At 25.6% G+C, this 19,848-nt stretch overlaps 1 protein-coding gene across 1 annotated transcript in view; it reads left to right on the top strand.

The window, feature by feature from the left end:
• The window catches only part of LOC113560733 (calcium uniporter protein, mitochondrial), a 66,476-nt gene extending 46,985 nt beyond the window's left edge, over nt 1-19,491 (top strand). The window contains exons 3-6 of the mRNA XM_026966823.1: nt 622-911; nt 2,673-2,819; nt 14,429-14,632; nt 18,515-19,491. Coding sequence (XP_026822624.1) covers nt 622-911; nt 2,673-2,819; nt 14,429-14,632; nt 18,515-18,832 — 959 coding nt within the window. The 3' untranslated portion in view covers nt 18,833-19,491. The remainder of the gene's footprint in view (nt 1-621; nt 912-2,672; nt 2,820-14,428; nt 14,633-18,514) is intronic.
• The last annotated feature ends 357 nt before the right edge of the window (nt 19,492-19,848 follow it).

The following is a 19,848-nucleotide window of genomic DNA, read 5'->3' as shown; positions in this document are numbered from 1 at the left end:
TGTGGAAGTGATAATGAAATTTGCTATAAAGTGAAAATAATCACTGTTCCGTAATAAATAATTTACTCATCAAATTTCGTTTATCAACTATTAAAGTGGGGAAAATAGTCATATCTGATATGTGTGGTTTTTATACTTGAAATTTAAAATATTCAAAATATTTTATTATAAATTACCTATCTACTTTACGTAGGATACCGCTGCTGCAGTAATCGATTTTCATAAGGACCACACATTATTTCTATGTTGTATTTTAATAATATCTATTGTATATCTATATAGCTTAGCTTTTTATAGACACCGTGCAAGATTAAAATCAAATTATTACTGTTTTGGTAATTTTATGGTCTTTATATTATACTCGTAACACTAAGCTTTTTGTTCCAATTCCACAGATAGTGTATAGTTATTCCTTATAATTACGAGAGCTTAAATTTAAAATCCGTCTATTATTTATAATATATTAGCATACGAAACGGTGAAATTACCAAATAGCGTGTTCAGTGTTTGTTTTTTTGGGTATTTTTACTTAAAACCCTAATTTAAATTTAACGCGTCTATAAAAAACACGTACTTATTATAATTTATATACTTATTAAAATTTGAATTATGTTTTCACAGAAATTCACGTTGAGCTCAGACGAGGATTGCCTACGGTCACAGTTCCTTTGCCGTCCAGGCGCGAGCTTTGTCAGTTCACCTTGCGGCCAGTGACAAACACAGTCGGTGATTTGACTAGCATGTTAAAGACCGAGGACCCAGGCGTCGACCGCGTAGTTATATCCAGCTCAGAGGGTGTGCGTATCGCGTCTTCCAATACAATTGAATCGCTCATGGAAGAAGACTTCCGATTAACCATTAACGACCGAATGTTCACAGTTAAAGTACCACCGCAAAAGAAGCTTACAAAGGTTTGTATAACCCATAATCAAACGATGACCAATATTGTTTAGTTGATTTATTCTGTATAAGCAATTTATATATTATGTATTAATTATTAAATATTCATTATATACTTCATATATGTATATAATTTATTTATGTGTTAAGTTCTAGGACATGTTGATTTGTTAATTTTAAAATATTGTGTATAGGGATTCTAAATTTTAATTGTTAAAATCAACCATCTGTCGCATAGATATGAAACATAATTTTACCGACAAAACTCATAATAATACCTAAACAATTTACCAAAATGTATTATTTTTAATTTAGTTAGTAGATATTTTTTTATTTCATAATAGTTGATTAATTAAGCTCGAAATTATTATTAACATCTTCAAAATTATCATTATTTATGACTTAGACGGGCTAGACGAGGGTTACAACGTATGACCACATATTAATAATTAGGTCAGCATATTAATTAAAGTGATCTATATTATAAGTTTAAACCAACTAAATTTGGCATAATAATATTATTAATTTACAATTTTATTATCAAACTATTTTGTTTATTATTATAATAAAACGTTTCGCTTTCAAGCTTTTAACTATCGATTTAAATTTTAACTATAACATAAATGCATAATGATAAATAATTTATAAACGTAAATAATGTTTTTTTAAACCGTAAGACACACGTTACATTCATTAACATAACTCAGTTTTGTATTAAAAAAAATTGAAGTGTAGATACTTACAATGTATGACTTTATTTCAGGCACGTATACTTAAAGGGGTAGTAATGATAACCTAGTCCTTCTCTCCAACAAGAAAAACTTGGGGTTTTCGTAAAAATGTATAGTGGTATTATAATTTTATAAATATATCAAACTAAAAATTAATGCTTTACGTTAAAAACATTCTGTATATTTTTTTTTAAGTAGATCAATTGTATAAATTTATATTGCAAGTAAATTGTTAAATATTAAAATAAAAGTAAAATGTCTCAAAGGACTGTATTAAAAAAAAAAAAAAACTGATGATTCTCTTAATATTGTTTTAAAAATATTACCTAGCTACTAGCTAAGTACTATATGATTAAACTTTTAAATATATTTGATATGCTAATACAAGTTACGACCATCGAACACGAAACAACAAAAAATAAATATCTATGTATGTATGTATATTATGTTCTTTCAAATATTATATTTGTTCTTTCTATTATGGGTTTTATACCTACTTATACATTATATTAGTATACATGTTTGTTAAAACGCCAGATAGTTTTACTTTATCAGATCCACATGGGCTAAAGGGTTGATTAGTTTGACAAGCTTTAGTAATACTTAGAAATATAACAAAAAATATCTTATTGCTTTTGTTGCAAACTTCAATTTGTGTGATTGTTATATACATAATACATATTACAAATATACTTATAATATACATATATATATATATATGGGTTATCACAGCTCACTACACTTTTATCTATAATTAGATTATGAACGTATATGCTGTATGAAAACGTCTGTGATTTTAATTATTTTCAGGTACTAAAAAAATAAAATTATTTTTAATTATAAGTTATAATTATTGTAATTACATTGTGCATTAATATTATAATGAATAATAATAATAATAATAATAATAATTGTATTGAATATGGTGTGCGTGCAACTGGTGTGAGGCATTTTTTTTCAAATTTGAAATAAATAAAAATATAAACAGATTCTGTTAATATTATTATAGCTTTGTTTATATGCATAATACATATTTTATAGGAAGAAATGGAACGACTTTCTGGTGTCAGGACTCTAGTCAGTCAGTTGTACGAATCACTGAACGTTGAAGAACATCAATTAAGAAAAGAAAGGGAATTATTGGCTAAAATGGAAGAACTAAAAGTCAAATTGGAACCCCTTGAAAAGGTATGATGATATTTATCAACTAAAATTATTTTTAGGACAATGTTTGAATTTAATTTCCTTTATTCAAAACTATTGATTCTTGAAATTTGAATATTTATAATTGTTATTTAATAAAACTAATTACATTTTTTAATGTAAGAACTAAGTACCACACTTGAAATATTTTAAATCAAATTAATATGATGAATTCTGAATCTGTATGCTCGTGTGTATAATTTATATTAATTAAATACAGTTATATAGATGGAAAAATAAATAACTTAATAAATTTATGATATTTGCAGCTCTCAGTTATTTTTAACTATATGATCACTGTTTTCCGAGAAAATATATTAACTTATTTTTTCTCCATGCGTATATATTTTTACTAGAGTCGAGACTTTAGATTTTTCTTTTTACCGACGTTGAACATATACCTATCACTTCATATTATCATCAACTAGCTAGCAAATTATTTATTTATTAAGTTAAGAATTTTTAATTTCAAAATGACATAAAGCTTATAATTTATTGATTTGCTGAGTATCTACCTTAATTATCCTTAATATTTAAATTATATACCTATAATGCCAAGTAACCTATTCATGGTTAATTTAATATAATGAGAGTAATGCTTATTGAAAATGAGTATTTTATCTTTATTTTTTGTACTATGAGCACAATATTGTGTTTCTATGTATATTTTATATATCTCTATTATATATAAAAAAAGTTTTGCTTATTCACATCTTCTACCTAATAATCACCTAGGAAACTATAAATTAAATGTATGTAATTTTTAGAAATTATTTGAGTTGTAAAGTGTTTAATATCTCATTTGGTTGAAACGAGTATAATAATGGAAAAGCTTAAGGTATACTTTTGGTATGAATGGCTATTGTTGTAAAAAATATACATTTTTAGTAAGAATGGTTACTGTCTATGGAAATAATAATTTTAATTATTGGCGGAAACTGGTAATTCCTATTTTGGAAGAAAATCCGTGCAGATTAACCCGTATATGAATTAACAAAACTATTTCAATTATAATATATATATTCCTATTTATGTGTTCCTTTAGCGTGTATACATAATCCTCTTAAGTCGCTAAATGAACGGTTTGAATTTCATCACTTTCATAATCCTAATAAGTAATATTATCATTGTTATCTCAATTATAATTATTAACGCACACTCTGTCGTTGGAGGATTTATTAAGTTTAAATTCTGCAGCAGAGTAATTTATCCGTATAGGCTGTGACAATATTAAACATTCCGTGGATAAATACATATCAAATCATTAAATCAAATTAGGACATGATATAATAGAAAATCTATTCACTAGTAGAAATGTCGAAAACAAAACTTAATCATGAAATGTAGCATTTATCATTTGTTTATTTCCACGCGCGTACATCATTAAAAATGTATGTTTTGTTTTCTCCGGAAGTGCTTTTTCCATCTGCGTTTAAAATCGATTTTCGGTCAAAAACAATGCAAGTACGCTTGACTGTGTTACTATGTAGTAATCGTTACTATACCCTCTTACCAATATTGAAGAAAAAAATTATTATTTTATCCTCAATTTGTCTCAATTGACATTTTAGAAGAATTTATATGCATTGAACATAATTTGATTTTCTATAGTGAATATAAATTATGTTTTAAACATAACTCTCATACTTATAATAATGTTAACCATTTTTAAAATTAACTGGTAATAAGTAATGAGTATCTTATATTTAACGTTTAATAATAATAATAATAATAATTTTTATAATTTTAATTTTTTAAGCTTAAAATAATGTAGTTACTGATTGGAAAGATCTATTATTTTATATCTTATATTATTTTCTGGGAGTTAGTACTAATAATTATTACATAATTAATGAATTAAAAAAAAATCTTAAGTCATAGCTTTATAATGACTAAATTTTCAGTTTTAGAATTGATGAAATATACAATGTTTTAATATTCTTAAAAATGAGTATAAGTAATATGTAATATCAAATTAATATTTTCTTGTCATTAATATAGCTTTTGGACTAAATCTTCTAACACTAATAAGACAACAAAAAACATGAAACAGAAAAATAATAAGATTATGATGTTACTTTGTATAATGTATAATTTATAACATTGAAATTTGAATATGTATTTTTACTTAAACGTGCATATTCATAGTGTAAGTTAAAATAATTTTATAATATTTTTAATATTATATATACATATATTAAATCTAACTAAAGTCTAATTAAAAATTTTAATATCGTAGTGCTAAGTACAATTTATGATTTAAATAAAATAAAAAACACAATACAAAAGGTCATTGTGCACGCAGTTGTATAAAAAGTCAACGATAAATTACTCCCAAATTATAATATTTTATATGGGTACAAAGGTATCTTCTTCATGTTCACTGTTCAGATATATAATTTTTTTGTTTAAATTCTTGATCATAAATATTAATATCAGTAAATATTCATTTTAGACCATTTACGTCAGATATATAATATTAATGATAGGTGTGTGGAGTTAGCCATATGTTAATAACACCTGATCTCTTCAAATATGTTGACATTTGAAACTTATATTTTAATTTTATTTATTATAGTTATATAGTTACTTTATTTAATAAATGCCATGCAGTTTTTCGAACAGAATATAAAAATTGAGATAGTAATTTATTAAAGAATAAATGCATATTTAAATTAAACAAATTGAACAATTTATAGACAACTTACGAACAAATAGTAAAAAATATAATACTTCATGTTCTATGAAAAATAGAAAGTGGGGTCCAAATTTTCTAATTGCTTGCAGCGATGGAATAGTTGGTTGTTAGCATAATTAAAATGAGACCTTGGTAAATAGAAAGGGTTGAACGACGTGATAGACGGATAGGAACATTGAAGGTAAGTTAGGATAGTGAAGTTAGAGAGTCAATTTTACCATTGAGCAAATTTCAAAGAAACTTTAAACTAGGCTTAAAATTTATGCCTACTATCAGCTAAAGAAACTAAGTTGAAATGGACCAATGTATGAAAGTAATCACGAGGGGAGGGGGCAATCAATGTTTTGTGAGTAGCTATCCTCAAGAATTTTCGTTAAATAATTCCCAGATGATAAGGGGCTGAAGCTGTACTAGATCCCAGAGGACTGACAACGGACTGAGCTGTATTCAAAGATGTGTCTAACTAATGCATAGTATAACACCTTTAGGGGTGTAAACAGTTTAAATTGTTCCGCAACGCACTCTATAAAATCAAGGGTTTTAAATGTTTTGCATCATACATTTTCAATATATAGATTATGATTAAAAGTAAGAGCAAGGATAAATCCCAAATCTCGAACTGAGCCTTTTGCAGAAGAAATTGAGGTGTTATTGATGAAATATAAAAATGTATATAGGTTTTTTTGAGCAAATAAATGTAATACGTAGAATGACATTTACTGGCATTGAATGATAAATATAAAGTATCAATTCAGTACACAAATATATTTAAGTCACTTCGAAGAAGAAGATGACAAAAACTAATTGACTGAATATACTTAGAAATATTGTTATATTATTAACAAACACCAAAAGCTAAGAGTTAGGGAGGATAAGTGACAATTTTGAGGCACACCAAAAGATACAGTCAAAATTATATTAATATAAAGTAATAAGTTATTATTAATTTATAATTAATTTTAAAATTTAAATGGTTTTCGTAGACTGTTTAACTTAATAGCTTCTAAACAATTAGTTAAATTTTTCTTTTTACTTTTCTATTATATAATATTTTATAAGCATTTACATACATTTAAGTTGCCCTGTTAAATATATATTTTGAATAGAATTAAAATAATATAGTTCAAAATTGTATATTATTGGCATAAAAACGCAGTAAATATGAACTTTGAAATTATACACAAAATTGTATACTAGAAAATATACATTTATTATTTATATTCAGATAAAAGCATATCACATTATATACAACTAAAAAATATATTTTTTATCTTCTGCAAAACTTAAAAATTTAAATCTATTACTGGAATAGTTATGATTTACTTTTCACTGTATTAAATCAACAATTTCTCTTTGAAAAATGTTTAGTTATGATGCTCATGAAAGTGTATACATAATATTTTAATTTATTTATACATATATTATTATGTAAAATATATGACTAATTACTCATTGTGCAATATGACTTATATAAATATGCATATATTTTAGGTAACCATGCTATTATAATTTTATAAATTTAATTTAAAATTATTTAAAACAATTAATTTGTTGTTTAAATTATAAAATTAATGGTTTGAATATTAATCCTGCAAAATGTCTTAATATTTATTAGAAAATATAATTAATATCTTATTAGTAAATTGATGCGTTATAATAATTATATATATTGAGTCGGTTGGATAGTCTTTAAACAAAATTAAATATTGTCTTTATTGAATACATAATATTTATTTTATACGTATTTAATGAATAATGACAAATTGCAAATATACATTATACAAAAATATTACTAAAAATGTCAACTAAATATACCATGTTCTATTATTATTATTTGAGGCTTATTGCAGGTCATTTTTTCCATTGCTATTTCCACTATGTCTATCCTATCTTTCTCTATCCGTGACTATATTTGCTACCGTATTCTTTAAAAATTGAAAAGTATTAAACATTTTATTTTAAAGATTTGAGAAACCGTCTATGGTAAGACAATATTATTACTTAATTAAATATTTTAATATACTTAATTTGATATATCTATCTTATACATATATAAATATATAATTATTTGTTATAAATAATTCCGTTAAAACTTTAAAAGCAATATAAAACTTGTACTTATAAAAATTTTAAAAATTATAAATAATTTTTGAAGTTAATTTACACACGCATTGAAAATTATTAATTGAAAATGTTTTTATGTATTATATTGCTCAAAAACCGGTCTAATAATTAATTTGGAAATTTTATGGATTTGAGTTTATAACATTTTTTAATTAAAACCAGTATAATGAGCTAATAAGTTATATTAAATATCATTATAAACTAGAAGTTTGACAAAGATTGTAAGTTTGTAACTATTATTACTTTTATTGTTGTTATTAATTTTATAAAAAGAGCAATATGATAAAAAAGATCGATACATTTTAATTTGATTTTTTTTATGTGTTTGTGTATACACATTGGCAATTGAGGAATGCCTAACGAGTGTAGACTATCTACGTCAACTTCTTGGCTTCTATACATGTTGTTATAATATACGAGTGATGAAAATGGAATATGTGTAGGAGCGCATTATATTATACATACAAGACCAATTTAGCATGGGTATGTTAGTATTAGTAGATATAGGAGATATGTAATGAATTCTGAAAATATACAGCGTAATATACTGTACAACACTATACTTACTACAGTAGCATAATGCGTGTAAATATTGTATAATGTTATTATTTAGACTAAACGTTTAGATATATTATGTTTTGTCATAAAATAAAATACAACGCATAAAAAAAACTATAGATACTGTAATTGTAAACATCAACGCACGATATCACTGAAAACAAAATGTATCGTAAATGTCCCAATAAAACGTATACCTACGTAGTATAATTGCCGAATGCTGAAGTGCGTGTAATGACCAAAAATGTACACACATAATAATAGGTATAGCTATATTATATAAAAAACGTTTTCCCTGCTATACCCTTTTTTCGACCATCGCTTGTTTTTGCGTGCACTTGCCTATTGTATTATTATACTAAATTGTATTTCTTCGTTTTACTCAAAGTTCGTCTTCTTCACGTGGTATATTTATATATATATATATTTTTTTTTTGTATTAACATCCTAAATGTACGCACTCACATTTCATCATGCCACTATATATAGTAATATGTACCAGACGTAAGCTTAAAACTTCTTTCTTTGAACATTCGTTCAATCATTCCTCGTATTAACTACATATGTTACATACTTAAATGTATGTGGCACGTAGCTCTCTTGCTCCTCGGTGTACGTGCAAAACATTTTGATCTTCTCATTTCTTATTCTTTGCTGTATACCCTCAAATATGTCTAAAACTGAAAGGTTTGCCGGTACGACGAGATGTTTCAAAAAACATAGTGTAATGGATATGCCCTAGCTATCTGCAGTTATCTTTGTGAATTTTTAATAATATATTGTAATCTCCAACTTCTTACGACGATCATCCGGCTTATATGATTGTTCGCAATTCATACGACTATAAGAGTATAATGTCGTATATTCATATTACTACACTATTATGATGTAGGTATATATTGATTATATCATATTCCATTGGGAATCAACTTATTGTAGTAATTTTAATAGTTAGGATGAGTCATATTCGTTATATGTGTTATATAGGATATTATTTTTTGGCCTATGAAATGTATATTATATAATTTATTTTAAATACGGGACTAAATGTTTATAGAAACTATTTATAATCTTGGTTACCTATATATATTGAAAGTATCTAAATTATTTTGTCATTATACAAAAACAACAATGGTTCTAACTTTTTATCAACATTTTTTACACTGAGCAATAATACTGACATTACTTATTAGTTATCTATTTTAACTGTCATCGTGAAAATGCATAATATTTAATATTAATATATTGCAGAATAGAAACTATAAATATTTAAAAAATATTTATTTATGGTTTGTCACGGATAGAATATATATATGAAATATGTCACATGGAGAAATGGATACCATTTCCCTGCTATTTTATATCTTCATGTTTATCACTATATTTTCTTTTTCAAATTAAGTTTTAATTTGATATTTATCAATTATACAGAATAATAATAATTCTAAAGCAAGAAACTTTTAATCAGCATGCCTTTGACGTTTTAAAAATAATTATTTATTTGCTATTGTGACTTATTCAGAGATAAAAGGTATTAATATATAATACAATGTTTAATCATGAACTATATAAGCAGCAGTAATTTATATGTATATTATACATAAATGTTAAAATGTCAAAATTAATTTTATTTTCATTAAACTTTTCACCGGACAATTGATTATAAATACGTTTAGGAAGTCGCATAAATCATCGATTACAATGAATTATAGTATAATAAATCTTAATCGAAGTTATTGTTAACCTGAATTATTTTAGTACAATAATAAGTATCGTGTATCGTCAAAAAGCTTAACAATTTAATACAAGGTTTCCCATAAGTTATAGCTATTTACAAATACTTACGATATATAGGCACAATTTTTTTTAATTAGCATTTGAATTTAAATTTTAACAAAATTTATGAAATGTTCAATTTTTGTAATCAAGGAATGAAAATTTAATAGAAGGTTCTTCATAAATAATTCATATTGTAACAAAAAAAAAAAAAAAAATGTAGATACAAATTAAATGCTATTTGTTGATAAATACATACATTGAAAATAGATGAAACAATTGAGCTCATTTTTTTTTAAATGTTTGTAATATTTCGAATAAGGTTTTAATGGAAAGAAAAATTTGTATTTTTTCGATGGAAATTTTGTTTGAACTTCCGATTATATATGCGTGTGTTTGCTGAAATTTAGGCCATACAACGTTTATCGGGTTAACTAGGACCCTTATAAAAAAAAAAATGTCAGAAAGAACGCTAAGCGAAAACTAAGTAATAACGTGGGTAGTCGATGCTACACGGCGGGCAGGACTGTAGGAGGCTGACAATGTCCACAATGTTAGTTAATGATGAAACAAGTTTTTAAAAGTCTCATTTAAGAGATGCTTTTTTTCACGGACAATGGAGAGTACGGAAACAGCTAGTATATTATAAACACAATTATTTTTATAGACATTTTAGGTTCAAATTTGGAGGAAATAAAATATTTAAACTAACAATAATGAATTTAATTATTTTTTGTAATTTATAGATATTATTTATGGGTACTAGAAACTTTTAATGTATATATTATTACTATATTTTAGAATTCATTTAAATACACAAAATATATTTTCAAATGCTAAATTGACAAATTTTATCAAAATTCAATTCAATGTACTGTATTACTAATAGTTATTTTACTACTTTAATAGCAATACAAATAAATCATGAAATATACTAAGCAATGCAGGCTGACTACCATCTCCGCTCAGAATCATTTTTCGTATATATTATAATGATTTATTATTAAATTCAAATTTACAGTGGACATTAATATTACAGTGATCATCACTCCACTATGTTGAAGTACACTCGATATTTACGTACAGCTAAGAAGTTACCTACTTTCCTTTTTTTTTAAAATTTAATACTAACTAAAGCTATTTATAAATAATACATTTTATACCTACTGTGTTTACTATATTATACTAATTGGATTAAAATATAATGAGGTATGATGTATTTAATTTAAAAATAAAAATGGTGAAATATAAACATTTCCTATTTTGAAGTTAAAGTTTATAAACTAAGTAATTTGTTTGTAAATAATAGTTATTAAGATAAAAGTGTTTGCCTTATTTAACATATTTATATTTTCTCATATTTTGTTTATACGAAACAACGTACTTGGAATTTAGTTTTTATAGTTTTATTTTCGATTCTAAAAAACTTGTTTACTTAAAAGAAAGATTAAAAACTTTTACCGTTAAAGGCAAATATTTGAACTTACAAAATTATAAACTTAACATTTATTTAAATTATCATAGTAATTGTAAATATAAATATCAAAGGACTTGATTCTCAACATTATAATTATAAATTTTACCATTATAGTTATAAATTTTTATTTGTTTGTCAAATAAGTAGGTAGTTTCCAATATAAAACTATAGACTGTCGATAATACTTAAAATGTTAATTTCCAAAGTTGTATTATGTTTTATTAAAACTGTTAGATATAATTATTTAAATTTTATATTTTTTTTTTCATTAAATACCAATAAAAATGTAAATTATTGCTATTTTCAAACATATTACTACCTATTCCAATTACATAATTCGATTCATATAACTAGTATTTAAAAAATGAATTAATATTATTATTTAGTATTTTTCACTATTCTTCGATTTAAAAGTATATTTTAGCATTATTATTTATAATTATATAATTATTATATATATATAATATTTTATTAAATAATTTGTTATTTATTTGTAGTGCGTACTTATACATTTTTTTTAATTTGTAATGTATAATAAGGTAATTAAATAATATTAATAATATCCTAAGAAATGTTTTGTTTAATGCAATGCTCATAATTTGACAAGTCTAAGGTATGTGAGTATAGAATATAATATTGATAAACATATTCTATACTCAGAATAAATAATATAGCTCATGAAACAATGTTATTCACCAATTAATCATAAACTTATAACTGATAAATAATTTCTAATATTTCCATAAAATTATTAAACTTCTTTAAACATTAAAAATAATATTGAAAAAAAAACATTTTTAAGGAATTAATTGGCTAAAAAGAATTTTTGTTTATTTTTGATTTTATTTTTTTTTATATAAATTGTTGGCAATCAAATCCGGATCTTACAACATAAATAATTTTAATTATTTTAACATTATGAAAAAAAAGTAAACTTAAACTTTTTTTAAGTGCATTTTTTGAATTTGATATGCACATTAAAGTTTATTTTATTTTATTAATGATTTAACATCTATTAAAAATGTTTATTTAGTTAAAACCATTTTTCTAAATTAAAATCTGACTTAGCTATAAATATTATTTACACCTTATTACCTAAATATAAAGATTTGTTTTATTTTATTATGATCAAAATAATAAAAAGATAATGTTTACTATATAATAATATAATTTATCAGTCTTCTCAAGCCATAAATGGTCAAACGGATGATTTCTCTATTTACATTATATCATAAAAGTATAAACGAATGCTTAAATACTTTTTGTAAAAACCAATTTTTTATATATATATAATAATTATATATCTTGAATAGTTGTTGAACTTTAATAGTTACACTAGAAGCTAAAAAAAAAACAATTTACAGATTATATTTTATTCAATAAAAATGAATATGTACAAAAAGTTTTGACAAGTAGCCGATGAGAGACAATAACTTTGTAAATGAACGTAACTACGTAACTATGTGTACTTTGAGTTTTAACCCTCAAAGTATACTACTTTCAACACAACTGTGTACATAGAGTACAGACTTATAGTTATAATTTGTTAATTCTTACTTTGTTTAAATCAAACTGTTTCAAACACATGTTGTGTAGGGCAGCACCAGTATCATGGCAGTATAGTGAAATTTAACACGCTAGAAATGTGAACTGCAAATATGCAAACGATACGTGCAAATTAAATTTTATGTAATGGTACCAATTAAAAATTCAAACAATCATAAAAAAAAATCATCTAATATTAGAGTATCTATTTATGCATTAAATTAATTTTCGCCAATATTTGCGTATTGAAAACTTGTATCTATACTTAATGGTTATGATATTTTAAATTCCATACATATGCATAAAAAACACCAATACTGTAACCAACACATCTGTAATATATTATAATATATATATATAATATAATTATTTTTCACTAAATAAATTGTTTAGATTTAATTATTTTTTTATAACTTTTAGTCAATGAGAGATAGATAAGAAAGGAACGCACACACACACACACACACACACACATATATATAGTATTTTGTGGTGTATCGTTTGTAAATATACCATTTGAGTTTGAATCAAAAAAGATTTAAGTGTAAAGATGGCAATTGTCCTCGTGCGTACTAGAAAAGCTTTCAATATGATATGTACTCTAATATACACAACAATAGTCAATAAGTAAAATAAAGTATATCAAAGTCGAACAGTTTCATTGAATTCAATATTTCTGAGAATTTTTTACGTATACAATGAAATTTTTCATTCGCTATGATCCCTTTACAAAGTAGAAAAACCTTTGGGAATCTTAAAAAGTAAATAAAATAAAAACTTTCATTTTTATTTACTGTTATTGACTTTTAGAAAAACCATGTGATGTGTCTGTGTGTACAATAAATTTATGTACAATATTAATATTACATAAAATACTAAAACTATTTAACTTACTATTAAAACTACTTGCTTTTTAAAATAATATTTTCTACTAAAATAGTAAATGTAATGTATTTTTTTTAAACAAACTGTTTCTGAAAAGTATATACGTATAGATATCCACAAAGTTTCTTTTTTAACAGAACATTAATTGTAGTCAAAATCATTTAAAAAATAATAATATCGTAATAATACGCGTCATAAATTTTGTTTTACATTTTTATATTGTATTTAACGGGTTATTGTTATTATATAATACATGATGATGTATCACACTGAAAATGAACGAAATAAATTTCTCTTGCTTAGTTTCCAGATTAATATTTCATAACTAAAATGAAAACATTTTTAATCAATGTTATAGGATTACACGCGCGGGAAAGCACGGTTGTCGTTGGCCCATCGGCCATTACGTGTAATACAATATAATAAATATTAAATAAATGTCTGCTACAGTATTTTACGAATATTTTTTTTTTAAAAAAACGCGTTTCAACATTAACGGTGTACTTATATGTATATGTATTTATGTTTCAGAAAAAGCAATCCATCGACTTGGTAGCCAGCAGACAGACGTCGGTGCTCACATGGGTCGGTCTGGGACTTATGTCAGTGCAGTTTGGCATATTGGCTCGGCTTACTTGGTGGGAATATTCATGGGATATAATGGAGCCGGTCACATATTTCGTCACTTACGGCACCGCCATGGCCGTTTATGCTTACTATGTACTTACAAAACAGGTATATTTTCATACGATAATAATTGACTCGTCTTGTGTAGCTAATTAATAATTATATTGATAATTTGTAATCACTATAATTATTGTGTTATGAAGCCATTAAACTATTCCTGTAAATTTTATTTTTTCAATTATTCGGTTTAGGTAATCGTCATTACAGAAATATTATAGCTGTTATAAATATATAATTATATTAAATTTTAATTACGTCATCGCAGAATATCGTGAAACACGCATGCACGTCGCACAATGATATTATGCATATTAATTATTACGATATTGTTGAATATTGTGCTTTGTGAAAAGTGGACAATTCGAGGAATTTTGGAAGCATGTCGTTAATAATAAACAGACCTGGAATTATGAGATTAATTTTCGGAATGATGAGTATATTCGGCCGTGTTCCTTTTTGATAATTGGGATATTATGGGATGTATTATTACAAACAATAATTTGTGCATCCGAAATTCAGTGACAATAAAGATTCTAATGGGAGGATTTGGACTTGTTCGTGTGTTATTGGCGTTTATGATGTTTTTTGAAAAAGAAAAACTATCAGTATATAATGTGTTTTATATGTTTTTATCGCTATTGTTTTTTTAACTACACATAAAAGGTTTATTTCAAACCAATTTACTATAGAAAATATTATAGTCATACTGTACCATTTTCTTTAAAGAAAAACTTCTACTATTTTGTGAACAGTTATTATTTTGCAATATTATTTTTATAATGCGTTGTATTATGGATAAAAATCGTATATTCATATATTCATTGTAATCTGTTTTGTTTAAGTTTAAGATAAATGTACATACGAGTTTTAAATATTTTCTCCCAATGATATGTATAAAGTACACTTTAACACAAAATTCTTTTTTTGCACAAATTCATTTGTTTTTTTCCAAACCAATACCATCTAATGTTTTCAAACCATAATGTACCTATTTGTTATCTTTTACAGAACAATTAACATCAAAGTATAAATTCTGCTTCATGTTTCACAACAACTGTTCCTTTTGTAGTTTAACAACTTCAAAATAAAACAATAGGAAAAACCCTATCTATATTTTCATCATTATATATAATAATATTTTCGGGCAAGTAAACATTGTTGTTTACTTTAACCATTTTCAAACTTTTATATCATGGCTTAATATGTCACCATATTTCCTATAAAAAATGGCCATATATTTCTATAATTACAAAATTATGATATTCTAATATCTCTACTTTTTATTTCCACCGAATAATCTATAGTTAATTTAATAATTCTGTTCTGTATCATCAATTTTTAATTATCAAATACATTTTAAATTATTTGGGCTGCTTAGATTTCTAGGTCAAACTCGTAAAATGTAAATGCGTTGATTAATTTCATAATTGTTTTTAGCATACATTGCTATTTTATTGATATTAAAATAACGATTTGAAAAAGTGTAATTATTTCATTGTGTGAAATAATCATATAATATATAGGTATATTGTATTCTTCTTCTTATTGCATAGGTATAGAATTTGTTTTATTTATTTATTATACAATTCAACTGATGTTTTCATGTGTATAAGAATAAGATTTTTATATAATAACTGCCATCGTGAAAACATTTTTGTATAGAGTTTATTTCTTGTATCAAAGGTTTATGTTTCCCTACTGCAATAAGGAAACAGGGACCCTCGAGTGCCTTAGATAATAATTCCTTTACTAAAATGTAAATAATATTTTCGTGCAAGGTATTGTATATATGCCTAATTAAATTGACCTTTGCTACTTATTTCATTGCTAGTGAAACATTTTTAGTTATGCGTAACGCGGTCCTATATAATTGTGGCTTAATTAAGATTATTATAATACTTAAACAAGGTAATAATACCACGAATACATTTGTTTCGTCATTGGTATATAAATAGTCAGCAGGGACAAAAAACGAAAAAGGAAATGATAATGACAGCCGTTATTTATTATTTTCTTTTATCGTACCTACATATATATATATTATATAAAATGATATTTTACTCACTACGCGCAGTGGGTCAGGATGTATGACGCCGCACCCGCACGTATTATATAGTAGTAATTTTAAAAATAATTTACGGGGTAGTTGGAGAAATGAAATTTAACGTTGACAGCAGAAGGTGTTGAGAAATAATATTGCTGGGCACTTACTGCGGTGGGCACTTGGGTATTATATTTCCGATTACATTTTTTTACATCACATAATATAATACAAAATGCGTAGGCGTCGCAAAGAGTCGCCCCGCCCCGCTCGACCAGTTTTTAACTTCGGTAGTGCTGGGCTTGATTTATTTCTGCAGCATCACGGTGGTGATAGCTCATCCTGTTCGAGTAATTCTAGAATTTCGTAATTTCATTTTTGAAAATAAACGAATTGAATACTACGCCTCAATTTGCTTTCTAGTGATGTACAACTATAAAATATATTGGCAGACCCGTTCGGCCATCCGGTGTTTGGCATCTCCTGATTAGGAGCTTTATCGCAGGGTATCAACGTATCCCAAAACATGGTCTACGTATATATTGGTGTAATGTATTATTATTATATACTCACGGAGCAATATAAATCATACAGGGTGATTCACCAAGCATGCTCTCCTTTTTTTTTTTTAATAACGAATTTATTCAAGTTCTGATTTTAAGATATTTTTATACGCACTTAAAGACATATATTTTTAAATTCTTGAGATTGTGGTAGTTCTACTTAAAAAGTGTCCATTTGAAATATAAATTTCTGTTTTAAAATAAGAATCCTCTTTTTTACTATAAATTATTTAGCTGATAATTTTTTCGAAACTTTTGATGTATCCAACTCTAAATTATTAGTTTTTAGTTTTAAAAATATAAAATATACAATGTAATATCGAATATAGTATTAACTTTACTTAAATTATTTTTATAAATTATAAATATTAATAAATTATTGTAAATTACTATACATATAGTACCCATATCTTCTTAATTTCCTAAATAACTCAAAACCTACTCATTCAATTTTAAATTTATTACAAGTTTCAAAAAAATTATTTACTGACAGTAAAAAATTAAGTTCTCATTTTAAAAACAAAAGTTTGCATCCCCGCGACACATTTTTAGTAGTAAAAAAATCTCAAGAATTCGAATTATGGTTTTTGTATTTATAAAATAATTCGAAAAACCAGAATTTAAATAAATTCATTGTTAAATTAAAACAATGGGGCTAAGTGTGCTTGAAAAATCACCCTGTATATAATATTCGAGGACCTCGCCCTAAATACAGACATTTACGACGGTTGCAGCAGTGACCCAAAAGTCCAATATAGGTATTATCGTACGTTCCGATCGTTACCAAAACGGCTGACGTAAATTTATGAAAAATCGAATATAACATATAGGGTTCCTATAGTTTAATATTTCTCCTTGTACGAACAAGGATATCAGAACGATTTAGGTGTCGCATGATAAAAATATATTCTATATTTAATTATTACTGCTAATAGAATGGCCATTCATTATATTCTAGCACAATTAACTGACGTAAAATATTATTTCCTTTTAAAAATATATCTGCTTTATAAAATTTGATGGTAAGCACAGACATTTTTCAAGAAACACAACACGTTTGATATTTTATGAGAATGCATATGTAATGTTAAATTTTATATTAAACATATGACATATTTACTCAAAACAATTTAATTGAAAAATATATTAAAAATATAGCTGAAATTCTTGTAAATCAAATAAGATAAAATATAATTGCATGCGTAGTTTAGCCATCGATCGTTGATGGGATTGGTCGTCGCAAATCTCTGTGCATATTATAATATCATGGTATCTACACCTAAAGATGTATATTTTTGTATTAATTTTACTGCAAAAATTTTGAAGGAGTACCTGATGCCTGACGTTCGTGACCGCCAGTATCTGATCACCGTGCATAAGAAAGCCAGGAAGTCAGGTCTGGACCTGCACACCTACAACCTGCTCAAAGACAAAATGGCAAGCGTGCAGACCGATTTGGCTCGACTGAAAGATCCTCTTGTCCCGCCGCACAGGTCTCAAGTCCTGTTTGACCCGCTGGCCAACTGTACCGCCACAGAAATGGAACCGACAGGACTCTGGTCCGGGCTCCGATCCCGGATCAAGTCATTGCTAGATGAGACCAAAGGCAGAAGCTGCAAACGGACCACTGATAATAGCATTTGAGAACACGCGCAGTATTATGCATAATAAATAATAATTTTATTATTATGTCTTCTTTTTATGATCATTTTTCTTTTTAGACTTATTTATTTACTTCGTATAAAAATTGGTGCTAATTTATAATGCCGATTTCCTTCTCCTTGTCGTTTTTTGTCTTTCGTAAATATCTCTTAGATGACTTAATATCGACACAGGGTTAGAGTACCTACTAAACTTCACGCACGCGAAAAATATCGAGATACTTTATAGGATAATAGGAGGTATATAATATTATATCGGCTCTTTACAATACAACATCTGCAGTATATCTGTACGCTTTTTTGAGACTTTTTAATACGTAAAAATGATAAAAATATTTCTATACACGCTTTATCTAATTCATAGGTATTAGCTATTTTTTTTTAATAATCATCTATCATATATATTCATTACATTTTTATGTACTTATATATATATATATATATATAAGTACATATAAGTATAAGTATATAAGTATATATTATTATTATTATTATTATTGTTGTTGTTGTTGTATATGACGAAGACGAAAATCTCATACCATCACTATCGCTCTCGTCACACACGCATACACTCACATGCTCACACACACACACACACACACACACACACACACACACACACACACACACACAAACATAAAACACACAAGCACTTGTTGATTGATTGATCAAGAACAATCATAATCGTTTTTTTTCCTCTTTGGGTTAGGATCAGGGTCGTTTAAATAAATATATAAATATGTTGATAAATAATGTTATAATAATATAATAATTAATATTTTATTATTATATAAACATGTACGCGTCGACGACGGATTGTATTGTATAATCGTCATCGCTAGATTCGGTTAATAGAAGTTGAGTGCTCATATATTATTATATATATTATGTGTGTATAATATTATACAATGGCACTGCTGCATGCAAAATAACATAATAATCTTTGTTTTAATGTTGTGATAATGGAGCCAATATTTTATTATAAATGAATTAAATGTT

The sequence above is a fragment of the Rhopalosiphum maidis genome, chromosome 1, assembly GCF_003676215.2.
Source record: "Rhopalosiphum maidis isolate BTI-1 chromosome 1, ASM367621v3, whole genome shotgun sequence".
In the NCBI taxonomy this organism is placed as follows: Eukaryota; Metazoa; Arthropoda; class Insecta; order Hemiptera; family Aphididae; genus Rhopalosiphum; species Rhopalosiphum maidis.
The sequence above is the reverse complement of the archived record's forward strand: the minus strand, read 5'-3'. Positions and strand labels throughout refer to the sequence as shown.